This window comes from Podarcis melisellensis (assembly GCF_964234715.1).
Source record: "Podarcis melisellensis genome assembly, chromosome: 15".
NCBI lineage: Eukaryota > Metazoa > Chordata > Lepidosauria > Squamata > Lacertidae > Podarcis > Podarcis melisellensis.
Genome location: NC_138532.1, coordinates 41,526,928 through 41,552,924, shown reverse-complemented (window position 1 = coordinate 41,552,924; position 25,997 = coordinate 41,526,928). Strand labels below are relative to the sequence as shown.

At 47.1% G+C, this 25,997-nt stretch overlaps 1 protein-coding gene and 1 long non-coding RNA gene across 4 annotated transcripts in view; one reads left to right on the top strand and one right to left on the bottom strand.

Moving 5' to 3' along the window:
* The window catches only part of ALDH3A2 (aldehyde dehydrogenase 3 family member A2), a 33,769-nt gene that overhangs the window by 5,683 nt on the left and 2,089 nt on the right, over positions 1 to 25,997 (top strand). The window contains exons 1-11 of one of the 3 annotated variants that reach the window (XM_081890452.1): positions 467 to 574; positions 1,734 to 1,911; positions 4,361 to 4,592; positions 5,344 to 5,429; positions 7,279 to 7,487; positions 11,674 to 11,791; positions 13,322 to 13,463; positions 16,480 to 16,646; positions 18,932 to 19,031; positions 20,732 to 20,967; positions 24,276 to 24,393. In XM_081890452.1, the coding sequence (XP_081746578.1) occupies positions 531 to 574; positions 1,734 to 1,911; positions 4,361 to 4,592; positions 5,344 to 5,429; positions 7,279 to 7,487; positions 11,674 to 11,791; positions 13,322 to 13,463; positions 16,480 to 16,646; positions 18,932 to 19,031; positions 20,732 to 20,967; positions 24,276 to 24,356 (1,593 nt within the window). In that variant the 5' untranslated portion in view covers positions 467 to 530 and the 3' untranslated portion in view covers positions 24,357 to 24,393. Of the gene's footprint in view, positions 1 to 466; positions 575 to 1,733; positions 1,912 to 4,360; positions 4,593 to 5,343; positions 5,430 to 7,278; positions 7,488 to 11,673; positions 11,792 to 13,321; positions 13,464 to 16,479; positions 16,647 to 18,931; positions 19,032 to 20,731; positions 20,968 to 24,275; positions 24,394 to 25,997 lie in introns of those variants that run through there. The other 2 variants (XM_081890453.1, XM_081890454.1) reach the window with 2 other exon arrangements.
* LOC309358052 lies at positions 3,090 to 4,138 on the bottom strand. Its single transcript, XR_014163312.1, has 2 exons — positions 4,107 to 4,138; positions 3,090 to 3,738 (listed from the first exon to the last, which is right to left on the bottom strand). It is a non-coding gene; the product is annotated as an uncharacterized lncRNA (long non-coding RNA).

Here is a 25,997-nt window from a genome sequence, read left to right as displayed (position 1 = left end):
GTGTGATTTGCCTCCTGAGGAGAGGGATCCAGTTCAACCCGATCCTATGTCGCTTTACTGGGAAGTAAAAAATCCCCCTCTGTTCAATGGGGCTTACTCCCAAGTAAATTCGTTTTTAGGATTGATCTTGACACGCTTATTTGGGCGTAAACTCCATTGAACACGGGGGAGATTTACTTCTGAGCAAACGTGACTAGGTTTGGGTTGCACGTAGTTTCACCGTGCCTTTAATAAACTGTAGCATTCTTAATAATAATAATAATAATTCGACATTACTAATTAATAAATACTAATTGATAAATGCCAGTTGATTAAGCTTTTGTGGATTTTGCATTGATTTTAAATGTGCGGTATGAGCTTCGGGGGGCGGGGGCTGCTTCCGTGAGGTTTTTTTGCGGAGAAGTGGAAAATCAACATTGAGCATCAACAGACGCACGTGCTGGGGGAGGGGCTTGTCCGGGACCGGAAGTGGGTCGAGGTCGCCCTCAGGACCGGAAGGCGGAAGTCCGCGCCTGGAAGGGTTGGGAAAGATGTCAACTCTGGGGAGCCGCGTCCAGACGGACACGGGAGGGGGGTAAGGGAGATGCGTGTTTTTTAGGGGGGCGGGGCTTGCAGTGGATGTGCGTTTAAGTAGCTGCAGGACAGGCAGGAATTCACCAGGGACAGCTTTCCCTAGTTTACAGCACATTAAAGCACCCAAACAATCCAGAATAATAAAAAAATTCAAGCTTCAAGGGGAATATTTCAAATCCTCCTCCAAGTGAGCATTTGGTTTCCCCCATATTTGTTTGCCTACTTAATTTATAGAGCTGCCCCATAGGAGGATGACTCTAGGAAGGCAGTGTGGTGGTATGATAAGAAAAGTTAGGAAATTTGATTATGACCGGAATATTGTTATATGGAATAATGATATTGGAAACTGCTACATTTAATTACAAGGAAATTCAGTTGTAAGAGATCAGAGGAAGTCAAGTAATATGTTTATGAAGTTGGATTTTAATTAATCAACTAAGTCTTATTGTATGTGGTGGTATATGTGAGGTTTGAAATATTTTATTTCTTTTATTTATTTTTTCTTTTTCTTTTATTATTGTTTTTTTTCTTTTTTTGTTATGTTAAAGTTATGTTTTTGTATGAAATTTAATAAACATTATTGGAAGAAGAAAAAAAGGAAGGCAGTGTGGTGTAGTGGTTGGAGCGCCAGACTAGGACCTGGGAGATCAGGGTTCGAATCCCCCACTCGGTCAGGAAGCTATTCTGGAAGACCCTGGAGTCAGTTGCAACCTCTTCACCTGCCTCACAGGGTCGTCGTGGGGATTAACTGAGGAGGGGGCGTGAATCACGGCCTCCTGTGAGAAAAAGATGGGAGTTTAATGCAATGACTAAGCCCTCTTGCTGACTTGTGAAATGTTTCTGGGTAGTTCTGACATTCTAAACCCACAGCTTTGCTGGGAAACCAGTTTGGGCCAGCAGGTGACTGGAGGGGGAGGGCGTGCCGCCTGGATTCAATTTATTAAGGAGTGGGTGTGAGCAGAGCCTCCTAAACCCAGGAGCAAAGCTTGGCTTTGGAAGGGGCCATGGGGCGTTCTCCTGACCCCGAGCCAATGGAGAGCCTGCCCTTTTCCCTTTTGCTCTCCGGTTAGGCTCTCCGAAGCGTGTGTCAAGTTGAGCAGTCGGCTTCCAAGGGACCTCCTCTGCATCAGAAGATCCAAACCTTTCTGTCTCCCCTGCAGGTGTCTCACAGCAGCCATGGAGAAAATCAAGCTAGCCGTGGAGCGGGCCCGGGCAGCTTTCAACACAGGAAAGACTCGGCCCTTAGAATTCAGAATCCAGCAGCTGTTAGCCCTCAAGAAGATGATAAAGGAGAAGGAGAAGGATATCGCGGCAGCCCTCATGGCAGACCTCCACAAGGTCTGTGGCGCGATGGCCGTGTCTTTCTATAGCGCCCGTTGGGGATGGATGGCCTCTGGGGGGTCCCTTCCAGTTCTACCGTTCTATGAATTGTATGTGGGGTGGGGGGAAATCTGAGGCCAGGGCTCTCTGGCAACAGGGCCCTGAGGGGGGGAATGTTTGGGGACCCCCCTATTTTCTATTATTGTACTTTTTTATTGTAAGTTTTAAAACTGTTCTGTGTTCCAAGGTGTGGCTCACTTGCCCTAGCACCTTGGAGTGCAGGGCGGGGAATAAATTAAAATAATCATCATAATTTTGGACCACTTGGTGTTTCCAATTACAGATAGGTAGCCGTGTTGGTCTGCCATAGTCAAAACAAAAAAAATTCCTTCCAGTAGCACCTTAAAGACCAACTAAGTTAGTTCTTGGTATGAGCTTTCCTGTGCATGCACACTTCTTCAGATACACTGAAACAGAAGTTACCAGACCCTTCTATATAGTGAGAAGGTGGGGAGGGGTATTACTCAGAAGGGTGGTGGGAATGGGTGATGGGCAGATAGCTGTGATGAGCCTGTTGACAACTCTTAAGGACTGCAATAGGTCTTACAGGAAAAAGCAAGGGGTGAGAAGGTGAAAAATGGCTTTGTCATGTATATATATAAGAGTCGTCAACAGGCTCATCACAGCTATCTGCCAATCACCCATTCCCACCACCCTTCTGAGTAATACCCCTCCCCACCTTCTCACTATATAGAAGGGTCTGGAAACTTCTGTTTCAGTGTATCTGAAGAAGTGTGCATGCACACGAAAGCTCATACCAAGAACTAACTTAGTTGATCTTTAAGGTGCTACTGGAAGGAATTTTTTTTGTTTTGGTGTTTCCAAGTTCTCTTTGAGGGCAGCCGAAGTTGTCATTGGGGTGAAGGGCATGTAATAAATTACAGCAAGAATGAAAGAGGATATTGATGGTACAGATATGAAATTGGGAACTGCTAAATATGTGTTATTATGAAATTCAGATTGGAAGGTGTCGAGGAAGTCTTCTAGCAATGTAAATATACCAGGGTATAAGAAGAAGAAAAAAATCTACTTTTATCATTTGTGTTTCTATTGTTAGGTTTTTATGTTGTGTTAAATGTAATGTTTTTTTCTGTGTTTATGTTTATGTATTATAAGAGAAAACCAATAATTTGGGGGGGGGGGAATTATAACAAGAACAACCTCAAGATTGGGCTGCTGCAAGGCTCTCCACGTGGGGCAGCCCTTGAAGACAAATTGGAAACTTCATCTGTTCCAAAATTACTATAATATTTGGGGATGCAGGGAGTATCATATCTCCTCCCAGTCTTCTCTTTTCCAGGCTAAACTAAGGTCACCAGATGTCCCTGTTTCCCGGGGACAGTCCTCAGATTTACAAATCAGTCCCCGTACAAAATCCATGGAAGTTGAAAAGTGTTCCTGGATTCATTGAAAAACATCTGGTAACCTTAGGCTAAACATCCCCAACCTCCTCATCGGGCTTGGTTTCCAGACCCTCAGTCTCCTTAGTCGCCCTCCTCTGCACACCTTCCAGCTTGTCAACATCCTTCTGAAATTGGGGCGCCCAGAACTGGACACAGTCTTCCAGGTGTTTTCTGACCAAGGCAGAAGAGAGTCAGACTATTCCTTCCCTTGGTCTGGACACTAGACTTCAGTTGATGCAGTCAGGAATAGCATTAGCCTTTTTTGCTGCTGCATCACACAGCGGGCTCATGTTCAGCTTGTGGTCCACTAAAACCCCTAGATCCTTTTCACATGCACTGCTGTGAAGCCAGGCGCCCCCCATCCCATGTTATTGACCCTCCCCTTTCTTCTTTGGGCTTGGTTAAAAGGTAAAGGGACCTCTGACCATTAGGTCCAGTCGTGGCCGACTCTGGGGTTGCGACGCTCATCTTGCTTTATTGGCCAAGGGAGCCGGCGTACAGCTTCTGGGTCATGTGGCCAGCAGGACTAAGCCGCTTCTGGCGAACCAAAGCAGCGCACAGAAACGCAGTTTACCTTCCTGCTGGAGCGGTACCTATTTATCTACTTCCACTTTGACGTGCTTTCGAACTGCTAGGTTGGCAGAAGCAGGGACCAAACAATGGGAGCTCACCCCGTCGTGGGGATTTGAACCGCCGACCTTCTGATCGGCAAGCCCTAGGCTCTGTGGTTTAACCCACAGCGCCACCCACGTCCCTTCCTTGGGCTTGGTTACTGGCTAGTAAAAATAATAATAATAAGCAGATAATATATTAAATAATACTAATATTAATGCTGCTCTGGTCTCCTTTGGGAGGAAGGCTTGGGGTATAGATTTAAGAAATAAAACAATACGTGGCTTGGTTGCCGGTTTACTATTCTTATTATTAATACGATGAAATTCACCAGATTATTGTGGTTGCCGATCCTTCTTAATACATGCCACCTCTTCTTGGCTCCCGGACAGAACGAGCTCAACGCTTTCACCTACGAGATTATGGGCGCTCTGGGGGAGATTGCTCTGATGGTGGACAAACTCCATGAATGGGCCGCCCCTCAGTACGTGGAGAAGACCATTATGACGATGACTGACGAGACCTACATCCACCGTGAGCCGCTGGGCGTGGTCCTGGTCATCGGGGCATGGAACTACCCTTTCATCCTCGTCATACAGCCGCTCATTGGGGCCATCGCCGCAGGTAAGTGGGCGGTTCTTCCGTCGGTGTGGCTCAGGGGGTAGAGAACCTTTTCAATCCCAGGCATGGGAGTAGGGGGGATGTTTCTAGACCTCATGAGGACAGAGAGCTGTTTGGAGGCACGAAAACCACAGCGCTGGGAAAAGCTCGGTCCGAACGGGAGGCAGTAGAAGCCTTCGCAGGGATAAAGACTCGCTCAGTTCAGTGGGGCCGACCCACGGGTTTACGATTGTGGCCGTCATTCTCTCTCCTGACTCCTGCAGTTCTTCCTGAGCTGTGGTCCTGCATTGTTTGCAGACCACGAAACTGCTTGTCCTGAAAACCCGGGTGGGGGTTCCCTTTTCTCCAGAGCCTGGCCGCTGGATCACACCAAAGAACCACCTTGCCCTGGCCTCCTTGCTTAGGTAGGGACGTAGGGCAGCAGCAGAGGTCCTGTCTGGCCTGCAGAAGGTCCCAGGTTCCAGCTCCAGCATCACCAGTTGCAGCTGGGAATTGTCCTGTGTCTGAGAGCTGCTGCCGGCCCGTGTCGACAATACTGGGCTAGATAGGCCAGTGGTATTGCTCAGTGTAAAGCAGCTTCCCAACCTGAGCTCAGCAGGCCCTCCGCCCTCCTTGTGTTCCCCAGTGGCTGATATTCTGGGGCCTCTGATCTTTGGGGTATAACACAACCATCGCGACTAGCAGCCAACCGCTCCCCCTTATCCTCTTTTGAACAAATATTTTGAACAAATATCCCCTTCCTCGAATCTTCCAGGGAACGCTGTCGTGCTTAAGCCGTCCGAGGTCAGCGAACACACAGCCAAGCTCTTTGAAGAAATCCTCCCCCAGTACCTGGACAAGGTAGGCCCAATCTCCTGGTTTGGCGTCAGATTTGTGACCCAGAAGCGCTTAATTTCTCTGCAGGTGAAACAGTGCGTGCTCTGTGCTTTGTTTTGTTAAGGCCTTAAATTCTGCATGTTGACCGTTGCAAATTCTTCGCCAGGGGAAAAGCGACGCCGCCATAACGCTCCACATCCTTCAGATGTTTTGTAATTATTACATATTCTTCCCCCCAAAAGCATACTTCTGCTTTATTTACTTATTGTTATTGTTTTATTAACTTAAATGTCCTGCCTTTCCCTCCCTTCCCCTCCTCTCTCTTTAAAAAGGAACTCGGTGTGTTGTCCCCTAAATGCAACATTGTGCAATATATTTATTCAACTTATTTCCCCGTTCTTCCTCCCAAAGGCGGCAAACATGCCAATAGCAGAATCCCCTTAAAACGTCTGAAAAACCATTTTGGTAACAACCTTTTTTTACAAAGAAAGAAGAAGAAAAGGGAGGGTGGAGTTTAAAACCTCTGAAAGAAGCCTTTCCACACCCTCTGTCACATGTAAAACCATCTGCTCCGACTGATAGCAAAACAGTACATAAGATAGCAGCATTAGCAACATAAAACCAGGAAGAAACAATTAAATAGTGAAACGACAGTTTGAATAACAACCCTAGAGGGAATAGTACCAAGATTAATGAGCCCCCAAACGCTTTGCTTGACAGCCTTTGTAAACAGCTGCTGTTTTAAACCAGGGGTGGGGAGCCTAGGACTCAGGGGCCAAATCTGGCCCACAGGCCTCTCTGTCTGGCCCCCGGGATCTTCCCGAAGTCATGCTTGGCCCCCTCATTCCGGTCCTGGCTGGGATGTGCCCCTGGGCTGTGATAAAGCCTCTTGCTGTTTGGAAACCTCTGACCTTCTGCACAGTTGCAACAGAGCCCCCTGAACCAAAGAGGAGGATCTCTGCCCTTTCTCTGCTTTCACTCCTTCTCCTGCCCGGCTCTTTTGGCGTGCGGCCCTTGGATTGTTTCCTGGGAGGGAATGAGACCCTTGGGCTGAGAAACAGTTTCCCAGCCCTGTCTTTAAACTGGTACTTAGGACTGAGAAGCCGGAGGCAGGTGCACTTTGGCGTGGGTTGCTAAAAAGCTGCAACCGGTTTGACGATCCGGTTTGACTAGCCGATCTGGATGCGTCTTATGCTGAGGTCAGGCTTCAAAATCCAACAGTTTCGTATTTTATTTTGTCTTTTGTTTGTGTCTACCGTTCTGAGCTCCAAAGGCAGTTTCCAGCAAGCTTGGAGTGCCGAAATACACAGCACTCTGCTTATTGCTGCTCTTGCTAGAGCAACGGGAAATAGAAATTAACTACCGTTTAGAACATGTCATGCTGGTAGATGGATATCAGCGAAGCATCAGCAAATGAGAAAATTGCATATTCAGTTCTCCACATTTCTCCAAGGGTTCGTTTGTTCTAAATGTGCGCGGAGATTCGTGAGCCTTTGACTCTAAATTCTTCCTCCTGTGCACATTTTGGTATGCAATTTGTCCTAATACCCACGTTTTTGCAAACCAGCTTTCCCAAATCTGATCCAAGTGTTTTGCATGTTATTCATATGCATTTCTCTGCACGCTTTGCCCCGGGCTGTACATTTCCATGGACGATGCTCATTGCACAATCTGGCGTCTTGCGCTTCTGCTTCTGGAAATGCAAATCATGTATGCCTTTCAGCGCAAACAAAATCAAATCCCTGCCCCAACCTGGCACTGTCCCTAAATTCCAGCTAAAAGCGGCCTGAACTTTATTTCCCCACCCGCTCCCCTCGCTCTTATGGGAGTCGAGCTGTTCTAAGCCACGCTTCTGTTCTGCGTTCCCTGCCAGGAGCTGTTCCCGGTCGTCAACGGAGGCGTTCCGGAGACCACAGAGCTGCTGAAGCAGCGGTTCGACCACATCCTGTACACAGGCAACAGCACCGTGGGGAAAATCGTCATGGAGGCTGCCGCCAAGCACCTGACGCCTGTCACTCTCGAGCTGGGAGGGAAGAGCCCTTGTTACATCGACAAAAACTGCGATATCGACATGGCGTGCAGGTGAGCTCTGCAACGGGTCGCTCTGTGCTTGAGCCAGTGCTGTCATGGTTCTGCAGCTCACGGTCCATTTGTTGTTGTTGTTTAGTCATTTATTCATGTCTGCCTCTTTGTGACCCCCTGGACCAGAGCACGCCAGGCACTCCTGTCTTCCACTGCCTCCCGCAGTTTGGTCAAACTCATGCTGGTAGCTTTAAGAACACTGTCCCACCATCTCGTCCTCTGTCGTCCCCTTCTCCTTGCGCTCTCCATCTTTCCCAACATCAGAGTCTTTTCCAGGGAGTCTTCTCTTCTCATGAGGTGGCCAAAGTACTGGAGCCTCAGCTTCAGGATCTGTCCTTCCAGTGAGCACTCAGGGCTGATTTCCTTCAGAACGGAGAGGTTTGATCTTTTTGCAGTCCATGGGACTCTCAAGAGTCTCCTCCAGCACCATAATTCAAAAGCATCAATTTTTCAGCGATCAGCCTTCTTTATGGTCCAGCTTTCACTTCCATACATCACTACTGGGAAAACCATAGCTTTAACTATATATTTTTTTCAATTTTTTTTTTTTAGTTTTCCAAATATATAACAAACAAAAAACATAAACAAACAAACACTTATCCAAAATCTGATAGTTCCATTTTTGTTCAAATTGTTAAATGACTTCCTCAGATCCCCTTAGCTGAGTTTCCGTGTAGTCCATTGTAGCAGTTTTCCAAAACTATTTTCACATAAAATTTACTTGGGCAATTCACATCTTTCTTTCTTTTCATTTTAACTTTAACTTAGTATTTTACCACATTACATATTTCAGTCCTAGGCCTATTTGGTACTCGCAGATGGTTCTGTTGATGGTATCTTAACATATTTAGCTAAATAGTCTTTAAATTTCTTCCATTCCTCTTGATGTTCCTCCTCCCTCTGGTCACGGACTCTTCTGGTCAGGTCGGCCAGCTCCCAAAAATCCATCATCTACATCTGCCATTCCTCCACTGTCGGTACTTCTTGTAGTTTCCAATTTTTAGCCAGCAAAATTCTAGCTGCAGTTGTGGCATACAAAAACAGTCTTACATCTTTCTTGGGCAATTCCAGTATACTTTATTATTTCTAATTTGTTTATTACCCGGCCATCACCCCGACATACCAGGGCAGGTTGCGGCATTAAAATGCTGCCGGCATCCGTCTCTCTTGAGAGACAGTGGAGTGTGCCTCCGGGGGTGAAGTCAAACCACTGCATTAGTCGTCGTCGTCTTCTTTGGCAATCATTCCTAGCCGAGTAAGATTGTCTTCCATAAACACAGTTTTAACAATGAGTCCATAAGTGACTGTGGAGGCCAGTTCTGGACCCACACAGTGGGGACATTGGTTTCCGGGCAGGAATTCATCACGGTGAAGGTTTGCCAAAGTTGCCTTCCTCTTAGCACGTTTCTCCCTTGCGTCCTGAGTGTCTTCAAAGCCCATGACACCTTTTAATAATAATAATAATTTATTATTTGTACCCCGCCCATCTGGCTGGGTTTCCCCAGCCACTCTGGACGGCTTCCAACAAAGAATAAAAATACATTAAAATGTCACACATTAAAAACTTCCCTGAACAGGGTTGCCTTTAGATGTCTTCTAAATGTCAGGTAGACATCTGATGGGAGGGCGTTCCACAGGGCGGGTGCCACTACCAAGAAAACCCTCTGCCTGGTTCCCTGTAGCTTTGCTTCTCGCAGTGAGGGAACCGCTAGAATGCCCTCAACGCTGGACCTCAGCATGCGGGCAGAACGATGGGGGTGGAGACGCTCCTTCAGGTCTACTGGACCAAGGCCATTGAGGGCTTTCAAGGTCAGCACCAACACTTTGAATTGTGCTCAGAAATGCACTGAGAGCCAGTATAGGTCTTTCAAGACCGGTGTTATGTGGTCTCGGCGGCCGCCCCCAGTCACCAGTCTAGCCTTGGCAAAGGCTGTTCTCCAGTTGGAGCGTTTGCAGGCAAGCAATGAAGTGACCTCTCTGGGGTGCAAGTCTGGGCAGTGTGTCTAGGGGTCCTGAGCTGCCCACATGACAAGACCCCCCCTCGCCCTCGCTGATGTGATCCAAAGGAAAGCAGAGCAAGATGTTTGGCACCAGCTTGGCTGCAGGAGTTGCCAGAAGGAGACATACAAGGCACCATCAAACCATCTTAGGGTATTCTCCTGAGCCTTTTCTTCTCCCAAAGAGATCCCACAAGGCATTAGACTTTTTCTTTTTAATGGAAAAAAAACAACATCATGTAAAACATCTTGCAACCATAAGATATATATTTTATTTTTTCCCAAATTTTTTAATTAAATTTTCACAATTATAACACATACAACATTAACAAAAAAGAAAAACAAAAACAGAAAAGCATACCAAAGAAAAAACAATACAATACAAAACCACAACAGTAATAATAAAAATGTAATCTTAATCCCATACCCAGTTTTGTTTACATTGTAGATTGACTTCCTCAAGTCCCTTCCTTCTGAATTTCCTTGTATCTGCATGTAACAGCTTTCCAATATCATTTTTAAACAAAAATATTTCCAACTTTTGTCTGTCTTATTCACTTTTCTTACTGTTCTAAATCCCATTTATTTAATTAAATCCTAATTTAATCCTGGGCCTATTTGGTACTTTCAAGTAACTTTTAATTTTTTATATTACAGTATTTATTCAAATAGTCCTTAAATCTCTTCGCAACCATAAGATATAAGGTGGGTCCTAAAATCAGGCAACTCAGGCGTCAAAAAAGCAGATTAAAGAGGAGCGTCTTCAGCGTTTTCTGAAAGCTGTATAATGAAGGTGCCAGATATACCTCTGCGGAGTGGGTGTTCCACAGCTTAGGGGCCGCTGCAAAGAAGTCCCTCTCCCGCTGAGCCGTCACCCGTCAAGGCTCTGCTGGTGGAGGAACGACCAAGATCTCGGGGTCTTAGTGGACCACAAGCTGAACATGAGCCCGCTGTGTGATGCAGTAGCAAAAAAGGCTAATTCTATTCTAGGCTGCATCAACAGAAGTCTAGTGTCCACATCTAGGGAAGTCAATGTTATCACTCTCTTCTGCCTTGGTCAGACCACACCTGGAGTCCTGTGACCAAATCTAGGTAAAGGTCCAGTCGTGGCCGACTCTGGGATTGTGGCGCTCATCTCGCTTTATTGGCCGAGGGAGCCGGTGTACAACCTCTGGGTCATGTGGCCAGCATGACTAAGCCGCTTCTGGTGAACCAGAGCAGCGCACGGAAACGCCGTTTACCTTCCCGCTGGAGTGGTACCTCTTTATCTACTAGCACTTTGACGTGCTTTCGAACAGCTAGGTTGGCAGGAGCAGGGACCGAGCAACAGGAGCTCACCCTGTCGCGGGGATTCGAACCGCCGACCTTCTGATCAGCAAGTCCTACTTTGTGGTTTAAGGCACAGCACCACCTGTGTCCCTGTGTCCAAATCTAGGGCAGCCCAATTTAAGAAGGCTATTGACAAGGTGGAGCTTCCCATAGCTAAAGCAGAGCTTTCCAAGTTTCATGCTTTGACACACTTTATAGACACACATCATTTCGCCACACAGTAATTCAGTTTTACTAGCGAACCGGAGATTAATCTAATCTGTTTCCAGTCCCGGGTGGAGCGCAATTGCATGGCCCGCCTACACACTGCAGCCAACACACTAATGTGTTTGGAAAGCTTTGATCTCAAAGGTTGCCACATGGAAGGTGACTTGAGTTTGTTTTCTCCTGCTGTGGAAGGCAGGATTTGGACCAATGGATCCAAGTTACAAGAAAGGTTCCAACTAAACATCTGGAAGAACTTTCTGACTGCAAGGGCTGTTTGACAGTGGAATGGTCTCCCTCAGGAAGTTGTGGACTCCCCTTCCTTGGAGGTTTTTATGGAGATAATAATAATATTATTATATATTATAATATATATAATTATAATAATTATAATTATAGTTATTATAATTATTATTATACAGTGGTACCTCGGGTTACAGACGCTTCAGGTTACGTACGCTTCAGGTTAGACTCCGCTAACCCAGAAATATTACCTTGGGTTAAGAACTTTGCTTCAGGATGAGAACAGAAATCATGCTCCGGCAGCGCAGCAGCAGCAGGAGGCCCCATAAGCTAAAGTGGTGCTTCAGGTTAAGAACAGTTTCAGGTTAAGAACGGACCTCCAGAGGTTTCTCTCTCCTCCTTTTTCCCGGCAGGCGGATCACATGGGGGAAATTCATGAATTGCGGACAGACCTGCATTGCCCCCGACTACATTCTGTGCGACCCTTCCATCCAAAACCAAATAGTGGAGACGGTTAAGAAGACGCTGAAGGTGAGGTGTTAGAATCGGGGAGATGCGTTCACAGGTGCCTCGTGCCATCGAAGGTACATGGCTTTACAGTCATGGCTTGGAAGTCGAACGGAATCTGTTCCGGAAGTCCGTTCGAATTCCGAAACATTCGGAAACCAAAGCGTGGCTTCTGATTGGCTGCAGGAAGTTCCTGCAGCCAATCGGAAGCCCTGTTGGACGTTCGGGTTCCAAAGAACCTTCGCAACCCGGAACACCCACTTCCGGGTTTGCAGCATTCGGGAGCCAAAACGTCCGAGTACCAAGGCGTTGGGGATCTAAGGTACGACTGTATTTTTCCATCACATTTCTAAGCCAAAGACCTGGAATGGGTTAGACCCAAGGCTGTGACGCTTTGCGGTTTAAAGTTTTTGAGTTTAAAGTTTTTCCTTGCGTTCACGCTTTTCTGTTTGCTTGCTTCTTAACAAGTCAATTAAATGGCTAGTTAGGACTACAAGAAGTTTTGTAAGGAGAAACACATGAAATATTGCAAAGTAGAGAAAGAACAGAGATATTAGTTATGAGATTTAAATGTAATAGTGAAAGTCAGAAATGTAAATTAATTGAATAGATTGGGAAATTTTCAGATGTGATTGATGGAAGTCAAAAAATTGTATAAGATATAAAAGTATGTTTAGTTACTGTATTTTCTGGCGTATAAGACTACTTTTTAACCCAGGAAAATCTTCTCAAAAATCGGGGGTCGTCTTATACGCCGGCTACAGTAGCTGCTCCTGCAGCAACTCCCCACCAAGGACAAAACGACAGCAAATTAAATCAGAGGACACCGAGCTCACTAGATGAAGCAGAAATACGCTTGAAAATTGGCCCCAGAAGCCCCCACAATCACTAGCAACAGAACTGGTGCTCCCGGTAGTAGACCACTAGCAAATTCCACGAGAAAAAAAAGCAGTTTAAAATCCTCCCAAAATGCTTCAGCAGGTCCGACAAAAGCAATAACCGAGCGAAGTTCAGCGACATCCTAGTGACTAAGGAAGCGAGCCAAAGAGGAAGTCCTCCGGCTCGCTCCTCTGTTTAAACGGACCCGGCCATGCCCCCCCCACGCCCCCAGCCACTGGGAAGTGGAGCAGATTTCCAAGCCGGACTAGAGACTGGTTTTTTAAATGTTTATTTGGTGTGCGTTGGAAGAGGGGTAGTCTTATCCGGCGAGTATATCCCAAACTCTATATTTTAACTGGAAAAGTTGGGGGTCGTCTTATACGCCCAGCCGTCTTATATGCCGGAAAATACGGTAAATGTAATAGTGAAAGTCAGAAATGTAAATTAAGTGAATAGATTGGAAAATTTTCAGATGTGATTGATGGAAGTCAAAAAATTCTATAAGATATCAAAGTATGTTTAATTATTGTTGAAAATGATACGTTAAAAAACTAATAAAAATTTATAAATATATATAAAAAAGTCAATAAAATGAAAACAAATTTTAAGAAACCAGGAGGCTAGCCCTCCCAGCCACCCTGAGCCAACGTGGCCTCGTTGACCCTCCCCTGGCAGGAGTTTTACGGCGAGGACATGAAGAAATCCCCGGACTACGAGAGGATTGTGAACAAACGCCATTTCAAGAGACTCATGAGCCTTCTGGAAGGGCAGAAGATCGCTTATGGCGGGGAAGCAGATGAATCCACGTGCTTCATAGGTAAGGCCGGGAGGGATGTGAGTTTCGTTCTGAATCTCAGGAGGTGTTTTTGGACGCACGGAAAGAAGCAATCTGCATGCCTCTTCTGTGCAGAGGAGGAGGAAGAATGAATCGGTTGGGTGGATAAATACATGTTGTTGTGCATGTGATTAAAACAGGGTGTTTACAGCACTATTGCAAAAGGGGAAGCTCTGCTTCTGCCTGCAGAAGGCTGCGGGTTCAATCCCCAGCTCTGACTCCGCAAAAAGCAGCTTCCTACATTCCTCTTTAAATCAGACCATGAGGACTAGAATCTTGCTTTGTTTTCAAGAGCTGTGGCCGAGTGGTAAGAGCGTCGGCTTTTGCATGCAGCTGGGGCTGGGATGCCCCACCTCCACCCCAATGTCTGAAACTCTGGAGAGCTGCTGCCAGTCAGTGTAGGCATCCCACCAGATGTCAAAGGGAACAATCACCACCAGACTTTTAGAAGACATCTGAAGGCAGCCCTCTTTAGGGAAGCTTTTAATGTTTGACACATTACTGTATTTTAATATTTTGTTGGAAGCCACCCAGAGTAGCTGGGGAAGCCCAGCCAGGTGGGCAGGGTATAAATAATAAATTATAATTATAATTATTATAATTGTAGGTAATACAGTGGTACCTCAGGTTACATACGCTTCAGGTTACAGACGCTTCAGGTTACAGACTCCACTAACCCAGAAATAGTGCTTTAGGTTAAGAACTTTGCTTCAGGATGAGAACAGAAATCGTGCTACGGCGGCAGCAGGAGGCCCCATTAGCTAAAGTGGTGCTTCAGGTTAAGAACAGTTTCAGGTTAAGAACAGACCTCTGGAACGAATTAAGTACTTAACCCGCGGTACCACTGTACTGAGCAAGATAGAGCAGCAGTCTGACTATGTATATAAGGCAATGTCTTGTATTTAAAGGATCGTCCTTTTAGCCAACTTTAAAAGTGCCCCAGGAAGCAGATTATTTTTTTAACAACCTAATTTTTAATACAAAGATGTGCAACAGTTGCAAACAGCAAACAGCTCCCCCCCCCAATTTAATTTCTCACACTGGAAGGAAGCCCCCCTCCCCTTTCTTTAAGACATGGGTGTTGTCTGAGTCGTCAGAGCAGGAGGCTCTTAATCTCAGGGCTGTGGGTTCGAACCCCGTGTTGGGCAAAATAATAATAAATCGTAATAATAAATTTTATTTATACCCTGCCCTCCCCGGCCAGAGCCGGGCTCAGGGCGGCTAACACCAATAAAATCAAAGTGAAAACAAAATAGTGGGGAAAGAGGGGTGGGGAGAGAAAGAAAAAAAACCCCAATTTAAAATACAGGTTAAAATGCAATTTTTAAAAGGTAGCTGATAAATGAAGACCATAAGGGGAGGGAAACATAAGGGTCAGACCGAGATTCCTGCCTTGCAAGGGGTTGAGCTAGATGATTCTCGTGGTCCCTCCCAACTCTGCAATTCTATGATTCTGTGAAATCTAAAAGCAAAGCAGGTGTGCTGTTCAGAACCTCTGCATCAGAAGTGGGGGAAACCTGAGCAACAAATAGGCAGCAAGGTGGCGCCCCCACCTGGCCGGAGTTGATACTGAAGAGGCTCCCTTATAAGATTTCTGTGGCATCAGGCTCACTCAACCACTTGGGTACAATGCCCTTGCCATGTAGGGTCCTCAGGCTGAATATTGCCAGGTGGAAATGTTGGGGTGATCCTATTATTATTATTATTATTATTATTATTATTATTATCATTATCATCATCATCATCATCACCTTTCAGCTCTTCCCCCAAATCACAGGTGAATTGCAGGGGAGGCTGGTTGTGGGGATTGGTGGAGAGTTTTTAGAACTGAGGGCTAGCAGCTTGAGAAGCTTATATGGAAGCTAGTGTGGGATTTGGAGCCCAATCCTTTGAAGTTCTACTCAGAAGCAAACTCCCTTCTGGTGCCTGCTGACCTGTACAAGTTGACTTGTCTCTTAATCCCCTTTTAATTAACTTTAGATCCGTGTTCTTTTTAATACCTGTTTCAGCTTATTAATAATTTGAATGCCTTTTTTTTGGTAAACTGCTTGGGCTTTGAAAAAAATTGAACTGTAATTAAATACAGACTTATTATTATTAAAAAAAAAAAAAAAACCAGCTGCAAAGTGAGCGCAAATGGATTCCGTGCCGGGTTTACTCCCAGGAAAGCATGCAAAGGATTGGCACGAGAATCTTTTCGGCTGGAGATGTTCTGGTTCAATTTTGGAAATGTTAGGTTTTTTTTGTATCCTGTTAATGCACCATTAGGATGCGGGTGGCGCTGTGGGTTAAACCACAGAGCCCAGGACTTGCCGATCAGAGGGTCGGCAGTTCGAATCCCTGCGACGGGGTGAGCTCCCGTTGCTCGGTCCCTGCTCCTGCCCGCCTAGCAGTTCAAAAGCACATCAAAGTGCAAGTAGATAAATAGGTACTGCTCCGGCGGGAATGTAAACAGCATTTCCGTGCGCTGCTCTGGTTTCACCAGAAGCGGCTTAGTCATGCTGGCCACATGACCCGGAAGTTGTATGCCGGCTCCCTCGGCCAATAAAGCGAGATGAGCACCGCAACCCCAGAGTCGGCCACGACTGGACCTAATGGTCAGGGGTCCCTTTACCTTTACCTTAATGCACCATTAATTAATTAAAGAGGTTTATATACCACCCATTCGCTGGGTGGTTTCTAGTACAGTGGTACCTCGGGTTACAGACGCTTCAGGTTACAGACTCTGCTAACCCAGAAATAGTGCTTCAGGTTAAGAACTTTGCTTCAGGATGAGAACAGAAATTGTGCTCCAGTGGCAGCAGGAGGCCCCATTAGCTAAAGTGGTGCTTCAGGTTAAGAACAGTTTCAGGTTAAGAACAGTCCTCCAGAACAAATGAAGTACTTAACCTGAGGGACCACTGTACTGCTAAGTGGGCAGAGCACCCAGGTTCGATCCCCAACATCTCCTGTTTAAAAAGGACCAGGTTGTACCCTGGACTCACCTCTTTTCTCTCAGCACCAACCATTCTCACGGACGTCAACCGGGAATCCAAGGTCATGCAGGAGGAGATCTTCGGCCCCATCCTGCCCATTGTCACCGTCAAGGGCCTGGACGACGCCATCCAGTTCATCAACCAGCGGGAGAAGCCCCTGGCCCTTTACGTCTTCGCCGACAACAAGAAGGTAAGAGTTCAGAGGTCAGGTTTCGCACTCGGGTGACGGAGCCTCTCAGGACACAAACCACTTCCGGGCTGCGTCAATTCGTTCCGGCCTCAGTCCTGGTTGCAAACCCTTTGGGTTTCAGTTCTAGTACTTAGAGGCAGATTGCCCCCAACAGTGGAGAAAGTAGCCGTTCTTCCTGGTAGCCACTGAGAGCATGAATTTGTCATTTTTTAAGCCAGGGTTATTTTTATTAATAATAATAATAATAATAATTTTTATTTATACCCCGCCCTCCCCAGCCAAGGCTGGGCTCAGGGCGGCTAACAAGCAATAATAAAAACAAGTTGAATGAATACAACTTAAAAACAAGATTAAAATAAACATTAAAATATTGAAATGCAGCCTCATCACAGGAGGAGAAAGGAAAAAGAAAAAAGAATATTACTATTCCTCCTTTATTTCAGTCTGTGTCTGCATTGGACTTGAAACTTTTCACATATGGAATTGTTTGTGTACAGTGGACGCTCGGGTTGCAAACGTGATCCGTGCAGGAGGCACGTTCGCAACCTGCAGCTTTTGCAACCCGCAGCTCTGTGTTTGCGCATGCGCAGGTGACAATTCGGCTCTTCTGCGCATGTGCAAAGTGTGATTTAGTGCTTCTGCATGAGCGCTGAAACCCGGAAGTAACTAGTTCCGGTACTTCTGGCTTTTGGCGCGTCCATAACCCGAAAACGCGCAACCTGAAGCGTCTGTAACCCGAGGTATGACTGTATCTGTATGGGATCGTTTTAAATTGTTTCCATGGTGCCATTGCATTGAGACTGTTTATGGGAAGCAGTTCACGGGCAGCATCAAATCCACAATTTCTTACACTTTATTTTGTTCATGAATTGCTTCCTAGGACGCCTCTGGACGTGATTTTCGCAGTGCAGTAGAGGCATTTATAAGAACAGTAAAAACAAAACAAAACAAATTACATATATAAAAACAGTTCGAGCAACTTCAAATCTAGTGCAGATGCCATTTAAAGATGTCAATTAGAAGATTCTGTTGGAAGATGAAAAGTCTTCAACGGGGACCAATAAGGTGATAGAAAAGGCTGCTTTCTGATTTTTAATGGGAGTTCCAGAAGGCAGGAGCCTTCACGCTATAGGCCGAATTCTAACCTTGTATGGAATGGACTTTCTGATAAGATCATAATAATAATAAATAATAATAAATGTATATCCCGCCCTCCCCAGCCGAAGCCGGGCTCAGAGCGGCTAACAACAGTAAAATAATACAACATTCTAAAATCAATTCATTATAAAATCAGTTCAAATCAGATTAATGGCAATCATTGGGCTAGAGTTCTATGAGGATTACCAAAGGAGAGGGTCAGACTGTGCCCTGGTCAAAGGCCTGGTGGAACAGCTCTGTCTTGCAGGCCCTGTAGAAAGATGTCAAGTCCCGCAGGGCCCTAGTCTCTTGTGACGGAGCGTTCCACCAGATCGGGGCCACAGCCGAAAAAGCCCTGGCTCTGCTTGAGGCCAGCCTAACCTCCCTGTGGCCCGGGACCTCCAAGATGTTTTTGTTTGAAGACCGCAAGGTCCTCCGTGGGACATACCAGGAGAGGCGGTCCCATAGGTACGAGGGTCCTAGGCTGTGAAAGGCTGTCTCCTGCAGAGTGCAGTGATCCTTTGATCAGAGCATTCCGGTTTTGAGCTGTGTGACCAGGTCGCGCTGTGGGTTAAACCACAGAGCCTAGGACTTGCCGATCAGAAGGCTGGAGGTTCGAATCCCTGCAACGGGGTGAGCTCCTGTTGCTCGGTCCCTGCTCCTGCCAACCTAGCAGTTCAAAACCACATCAAAGTGCAAGTAGATAAATAGGTACCACTCCGGCGGGAAGGTAGACACCGTTTCCGTGCGCTGCTCTGGTTCGCCAGAAGCGGCTTAGTCCTGCTGGCCACATGACCCAGAAGCTGTATGCCGGCTCCCTCGGCCAATAAAGCGAGATGAGTGCCGCAACCCTAGAGTTGGCCACGACTGGACCTAATGGTCAGGGGTCCCTTTACCTTTACTATGCCTCTGCCCACCAGGAATTTGGTCCTAATTCCATTTCAGGTTCTCGTTCATCAACCCATTCTGGTAACACAGCGGAACCAAACCTGCCTCCCCCAAATACTGACGTGTCATTTATTCCGTCCCGCCAGTTAATCAGCCCAAGAGCGAGTTGATGGATCTGTTGCTTGAGCTAGTTATAAGCTTGTGGTCTCATTTCCCTCTCTTATCTTATCCACCCCCCTTCTTTTTCCCCTCCCTCCCAGATAATCAAAAGGATGATTGCAGAAACTTCCAGCGGAGGGGTGACAGCCAACGATGTTCTGATGCACTTCACTCTCCCTTGCTTCCCGTTTGGAGGCGTTGGTGAGTCAGTCGCCCCTCAGGGACATGGGGGGGGTGCCAAGATGGCAGGGGAGGACATGGGATTGGGTGGGGGCTTCCTTGGCAGACTTTCCTAGTCAGGAGGAGTTTTGCCTCAGGCCTTGGGGCAAGCTGTTCTGCCTCAGACCTCCCTCCCTGTTCTGAGGTTACTTATGGCAGCCTACTTTACAGGGCTGTTGTGAACTATAATAATAATAATAATAATAATAATAATAATAATAATAATAATAATAAAATTTATTTACACCCTGCCTTCCCCGGCCAGAGCTGGGCTCAGGGCAGCTAACACCAATAAAATCACAGTACAGTGGTACCTCGGGTTACATACGCTTCAGGTTACAGACTCCACTAACCCAGAAATAGTGCTTCAGGTTAAGAACTTTGCTTCAGGATAAGAACAGAAATCGTGCTCCGGCGGCGCAGCAGCAGCAGGAGGCCCCATTAGCTAAAGTGGTGCTTCAGGTTAAGAACAGTTTCAGGTTAAGTGCGGACCACCAGAACGAATTAAATACTTAACCCAAGGTACCACTGTAAAAACATAATGGGGGGGACGACCCAATTTAAAATACAGGTTAAAATACAATTTAAAATGCAGCCTCATTTTAAAGTAGCTGATAAATCAAGACCATAGGGGAGGGAAACATAAGGGTCAGACTGAGTCCAAACCAAAGGCCAGGTGGAACAGCTCCGTCTTGCAGGCCCTGCTGAAAGATGTCAAGTCCCGCAGGGCCCTAGTCTCTTGTGACGGAGCGTTCCACCAGATCGGGGCCAGTGCTGAAAAGGCCCTGGTTGAGACCAACCTAACCTCCTTGAGGTTAGAACCTCCAAAGTGTTGTTATTTGTGGACCTTAAGGTCCTCCGCGGGGCATACCAGGAGAGGTGGTCCCGTAGGTACGTGGGTCCTAGGCCCTCCCTAAAGCCTGGCACTCGCTTGATCCTGGTTTGCCCAGGGGGTTTAGATTCACGTGATCTCCCTCGGTATGCTTTGTGATTTTTATCCGTGGTCCTTTGTCCCATTGGCCGACATCAGGATTTTACAGCATTGTACCCACATTGCGCGCTGCTCTGAAATCCATTTCAATGAAAAAACAAATGAACACATTAACACACTTTGAGCATGCAGTGCTATATAAATTATGTTTCTTTATAATTTATTATATACTTAGCTTAATATAACCAAATATTGTTTTTATTTTTGCTAATTTATCATAACGTTATTTATACCAGTTTTATTTAGTAACAATTATCATAACCATCATTATTACTACGTAATAATGGGTTGTATCTGTCTTACTCAGAGTAGGCTCATTGAAATGAAGGGATATACTTTAACTCTCAGTCTGACTTAGTGGGAGTCTTTTCTTGCAGAGCTATATATTGTTGGATGGTTTGTGGTTTTCTCTTTTTTTTGGCAGCTTGAGGACTTGTGACTTTTTCCGGCTTCGCTATACAGTACATAATTGGTTGAGGACTAGTTGCTATTTTTTTGACAGATCTGTAGGCTAATTGCTTTGAGGGCTAGTGAATTGTGGGGGGGGGGGGTTTAGCAGATCGATTTACCCAGCTTCCCTCTCTTACTTGATGGGTTTTTGTTTTGCTCCTGCAAGGTCAAGAGAAGTGGAGCAACTCTTTCCCCCATGCTTAGACCTTGCTTGCCATTGTCTCACCCCCCCCCCTTCTAGGTAACAGCGGAATGGGGGCCTACCACGGCCGGTACACCTTTGAGACCTTCTCCCACAAACGCGCCTGCCTCGTCCGGGCCCTCAAGATGGAAGCTGTCAACAACCTCCGCTACCCGCCCAGCAGCCGCAAGAAGGTAGATTGGGCCAAGTTCTTTGTCCTGCAGAAGTTCAACAAACGCAAGATTGGGCTCGCCCTCCTGGCAGTCTTGGGCATCCTGGTGGCCGTCGTGGTCAAGGTGAGCTGTTGGCATATACTGGCTGGACTAATCATCATAATAATAATAATTTATCATTTATACCCCGCCCACCTGACTGGGTTTCCCCAGCCACTCTGGGCGGCTCCCAACAGAATATTAAAATCATGATAAAACATCAAACATTAAAAACTTTCCTGATACCCCTCTAACCTGGGGAGAGAACAGCAAAGACCTGGTGAAGAGAGCACAGCAGAGGTTATATTTTCTGAGAATCCTCCGGAAAAACAATCTCTCAAAGGACCTGTTGATGGCATTCTACCATTGCACTGTGGAGAGCATACTAACTTATGGTCTGTGCGTGTGGTTTGGGAGCTGCACGGCCAGGGAAAAAACAATGCTATCCAGGGTTGTAAAGACTGCAGAGAGAATTATCGGGTGCACTCTTCCCACCTTAGATCAAATCTATGCTGCCAGGTGCCATAAGAAAGCGGCAGAGATAGCACATGATAGTACCCACCCTGGAAATGATCTCTTTCAGCTTCTGCCTTCTGGAAGAAGGTATAGAGTAATAAAGGCCAGGACTAGCCGCCTGAAAAACAGTCTCTACGTTAATGCAATTCTGGTTCTAAATGCAGCATAAGGGGTCTCTGTAGTATAGTGTATTTTAAAATGGGGTTTTAGAGTTTTTAGGGGGTTTTGAATGTTTTGTGTAGTTTTTATGTAGTTTTATGTAGTTTTTATGTAGTTTTTCAATTTCATTATTCCGCAAGGGACAATGACAATAAAGATATCGTATCGTAACTTCCCTATACAGTGGTACCTTGGGTTACAGACGCTTCAGGTTACAGACTCTGCTAACCCAGAAATAGTACCTTGGGTTAAGAACTTTGCTTCAGGGTGAGAACAGAAATCGCATGGCGGCAGCAGCAGGCCCCATTAGCCAAAGTGATACCTCAGGTTAAGAACAGTTTCAGGTTAAGAGCGGACTTCCGGATTGAATTAAGTTCTTAACCCGAGGTACCACTGTACAGGGTTGCTTTCAGATGTCTTCTAAAAGTCAGGTAGTTGTTTATTTCCTTGACATCTGGTGGGAGGGCATTCCACAGGGCAGGTGCCACCACCGAGAAGGCCCTGTGCCTGATTCCCTGTAACCTCACATCTCGCAGGGAGGGAACCGCCAGAAGGCCCTCAGCACTGGACCTCAGTGTCCAGGTTGAACGATGGGAGTGGAGACGCTCCTTCAGGTATACTGGGCCTTTGAGGCCATTTAGGCCTTTAAAGGTCAGCACCAACACTTTGAATTGTGCTTGGAAATGTACTGGGAGCCAATGCAGGTCTCTCAGGACCGGTGTTATGTGGTCTTGGTGGCCGCTCCCAGTCACCAGTCTAGCTGCCGCATTCTGGATTAGTTGTAGTTTCCGGGTCACCTTCAAAGGTAGCCCCACGTAGAGCGCGTTGCAGTAGTCCAAGCGGGAGATAACCAGAGCATGCACCACTCTGGCGAGACAGTCTGCGGGCAGGGAGGGTTTCAGCCTGAGTACCAGGTGGAGCTGGGAGACAGCAGAGGAATGGTTGGAGGCACCAGCAGAGACTCAGAGCCCGAGGAGTGGGGGGACGATGAGGGAGAAGAGGGAGAAGACCAGGAAGAGAAGTCGGAAGCTGAAGAGCAACCAGGGCTTAGTGAGAAGGAAGAGGCTGTAACAGAGAGCAGTCCAGAATCAGAGTCAGTAGCTGGAGCAGGAGAGGAGGGAGGCCGAGAGGCCGAGATGAGTTTGGAGGGGCACAGGGGTCTCCCCTTCCTGCAGCAACCTATCTCGCCAGCAGCCAGTGTGGTGTAGTGGTTAAGAGCGGTGGACTCGTAATCTGGGGAACCGGGTTCGCTTCCCCGCTCCTCCACATGCAGCTGCTGGGTGACCTGGGGCCAGTCACACTTCTCTGAAGTCTCTCAGCCCCACTCACCTCACAGAGTGTTTGTTGTGAGGAAGGGAATGGAGAATGTTAGCCGCTTTGAGACTCCTTTGGGTAGTGATAAAGCGGGATATCAAATCCAAACTCTTCTTCTTCTTCTTCTCTCCCCCCTTGTCTCCCAGAACCAGGAGAGGCACGAAAAGGGCAGGCGTACTCTCAGATTGCGTAGGGAAAACGCTGGAGAGGAAGGGACCTAGGCAGCTGTGAGAAGGCAGGGATTTTCAGTCTCCGCAACAGCTTCATGGGGCAAGGCCTGAGAGAGATGAGTCACTGTACTCCTTAGGCCTGACGCTCCTGTGCAGATAGTGGATTTTTCGTGTGGTTTACTGCTGGCTCGCTCCTGTCGGCCTTCCCAGTGGAGCTTAACTGGGAGCTAAGTTGTCCGTCCTTGCTGGGACTCTGCTGAAAGGAGGTGGGGTGTCGGAAGGGCTGTTGGGTCACGGAAAAGGGCGAAGGCCTGGTTCCTGGCTGCCCTGGAAGGCAGAACTAATGAGCTTGGGTTAAAGGAGGGTCGATTTCGGCTGAACTTTAGAAGGAACATCAGAACAGTAGCGTGGAAAGCAGGGAGACCGGACGGTAGGAGGAGCCAGAGCAAAACGGTAGGCGGAGCTAGAGCCAGTAGTTCTGATTGGTTGTAAGAAGGCAGGCGGGGCGGGAGTTGGCTGAAGGCCAGTTGTGGTTGGTGCACTGTTTTAAGGGCTGTTCCTTTATGGGGGATTTTCGCTCTTATTTTACTCCTGTTGTAAATCGCCCGGCAACTTGTGCAAAAGGTGGCATACTTTTCTTAAGACAGAATTTGTGCTCACACACACGTCTTTGTAAACCGCTCAGAGGCAACTGATGGTGCGGTTCATTTCTTCATTATCTTACAGATTCTGTCATTTTTTGTTACACCGTTGTCATTTACTTCTGTACATTTCTATTATCATTACTTCACCTCATTGCTCACCGCCTTGGGACTGGAAATATTCAGTGAAGAGCAGGTTATAGACGCACAGAAATAAAAAATGAAAATAGATAGGCACTGGGAGGCCCCATCTGATTTTCTAAGTTCTGCTCTTCCGGCCCCCATTGCTGCCTTAAACCGGATTCTGTTCTCTGACATCATTGCCCAGAGGGAACCTTTTGGCTCTCCAGACATTGCTGGACTCCAACTCCCATAATTCCACTGGCCGGTGGCCCTGCAGCCTGCTGGGAGTTGAAGTCCAACAACAGCTGCAGCCTCTGTACAGGTTCCCCAAGCCCTGGCACTCCTCTGTGTGGGTGTGTTCCTTCCCTACAAGAACTCAGCCCACGAGCCGAACGCATGTTAAGTCTGACAAAAGCAGGGGTTGCCCCCTTACCCAATCTATTTCTCATTTTCTTCTGGTTCTCCCCAGAACGGCCGGGTTGGGCTAGGGATTAAGACCTTGCTGGCTGCAGTGGCCACACAGAGAATGTGGAACCTCGGTAGGAAGTGATGAAACCCATATTCAAAGCCGGCGCAGTTCAGGGGAGGTAGGACTCTCCTTTCTTGCTATTCCGTGCCCATCTCCCGTGTGGCCCCTGCATGCGGCTTGCACAGATGCGGGGGCCACATGGTTAAAAAATGGCATGCGCTCGGTTGTGACTGAGCAGCATCGGGGAAAGAGTTTAGTTCAGGGGTGAGGAACCACAGCGGTCTTGCAGGCACAGTGGGTGAAAAAAACCCATCATTCCAGCAAAATGATCAAGGGGATCAAAATGATTCCTCTACTAGGAAAAAATGGCAGCCTTTGGGGCTTTTCGGTTCGGAGAAAAGGCAAGTCAGAAGTGACAGGATAATATATAATAATACTAATAATTTATTTATACCCCCCCAATCTGGCTGGGCTTCCCCAGCCACTCTGGGCGTCTTCCAACCAAATATTAAAATACAGTAATGCACCAAACATTAAAAGCCTCCCTAAACAGGGCTGCCTTCAGATGTCTTCTAAAAGTCTGGTAGTTGTTCTTCTCTTTGACATCTGGTGGGAGGGCGTTCCACAGGGCTGATGCCACTACCGAGAAGGCCATCTGCCTGGTTCCCTGTAACTTTGCTTCTCACAGCGAAGGAACCACCAGAAGGCCCTTGGAGCTGGACCTCAGTGTCCGGGCAGAACAATGGGGGTGGAGACGCTCCTTCAGGTATACTGGGCCGAGGCCGTTTAGTGTTTTCAAGGTCAGCACCAACACCTTGAATTGTGCTTAGAAATGTACTGGGAGCCAGTGTAGGTCTTTCAAGACCGGTTTTATGTGGTCTCGGTGGCCGCTCCCAGTCACCAGTCTAGGATAGACGTCTATAGAATTATGCGTGGCACGGAGAAATTGGACAGAGAGAAGTTTTCCCCTCCTCTTAACACGAGAACTCGTGGGCATCTTCAGAGGTTGGAAGATTCAGGACAGATGGAGGAATTGTTTCTTCACGCAGCGCATTGTTGAGCTGTGGAACTCCCTCCCACAAGAGTGGTGCTGGCTTTAAAAGAGGCTTCAAATGCTATCAGCGGCTCGGTTCGGCCTCCAAAGTTGGAGGCAGTGATGCTTCTGAATACGAGTTGTTGGGAACTGTAGAAGGAGATGGTGCTCTTGTGCCCAGATCCTGCTTGCAGGTTCCCTGTGACAGGCATCTGGTTGGCCCCGGGGAGAACTGGACTGGGTGGGCCATTGGCCTGAACAGCAGGTTCTTCTCATGTAACCTGTGGCCAGGCTACTGGCTGGGGGCGTTGGAAGTCCAGCAACACAGAATCATAGACTTGTGGAGTCGGCATCTAGTCCTGCAATGCAGAATCTCAGCTATAAACACATGATAGATGGCTATATCCAATCTTTGCTTAAAGACCTCCAGTGAAGGAAGGAGAGTCCGCCATCTCTTGTGGGAGTCTGTTCCACTGTCAAATGGCTCTTATTGGCAGAGAGGTCTTCCTCAGTCTCCCCATCCCTGATCTAGCAGTGCCTGGGACGCAAGATCTCTCATCATTTTTGTGGATAACAAGAAGATCAAGTTATCTCTTCTGATATGCATCCAATGAGATGCTTCTGTTTTTGCGTGTGGCTTGCAATGATCTGCTGACAAGTTTAGAATGGGAGAGTTGGAAGGGACCCTG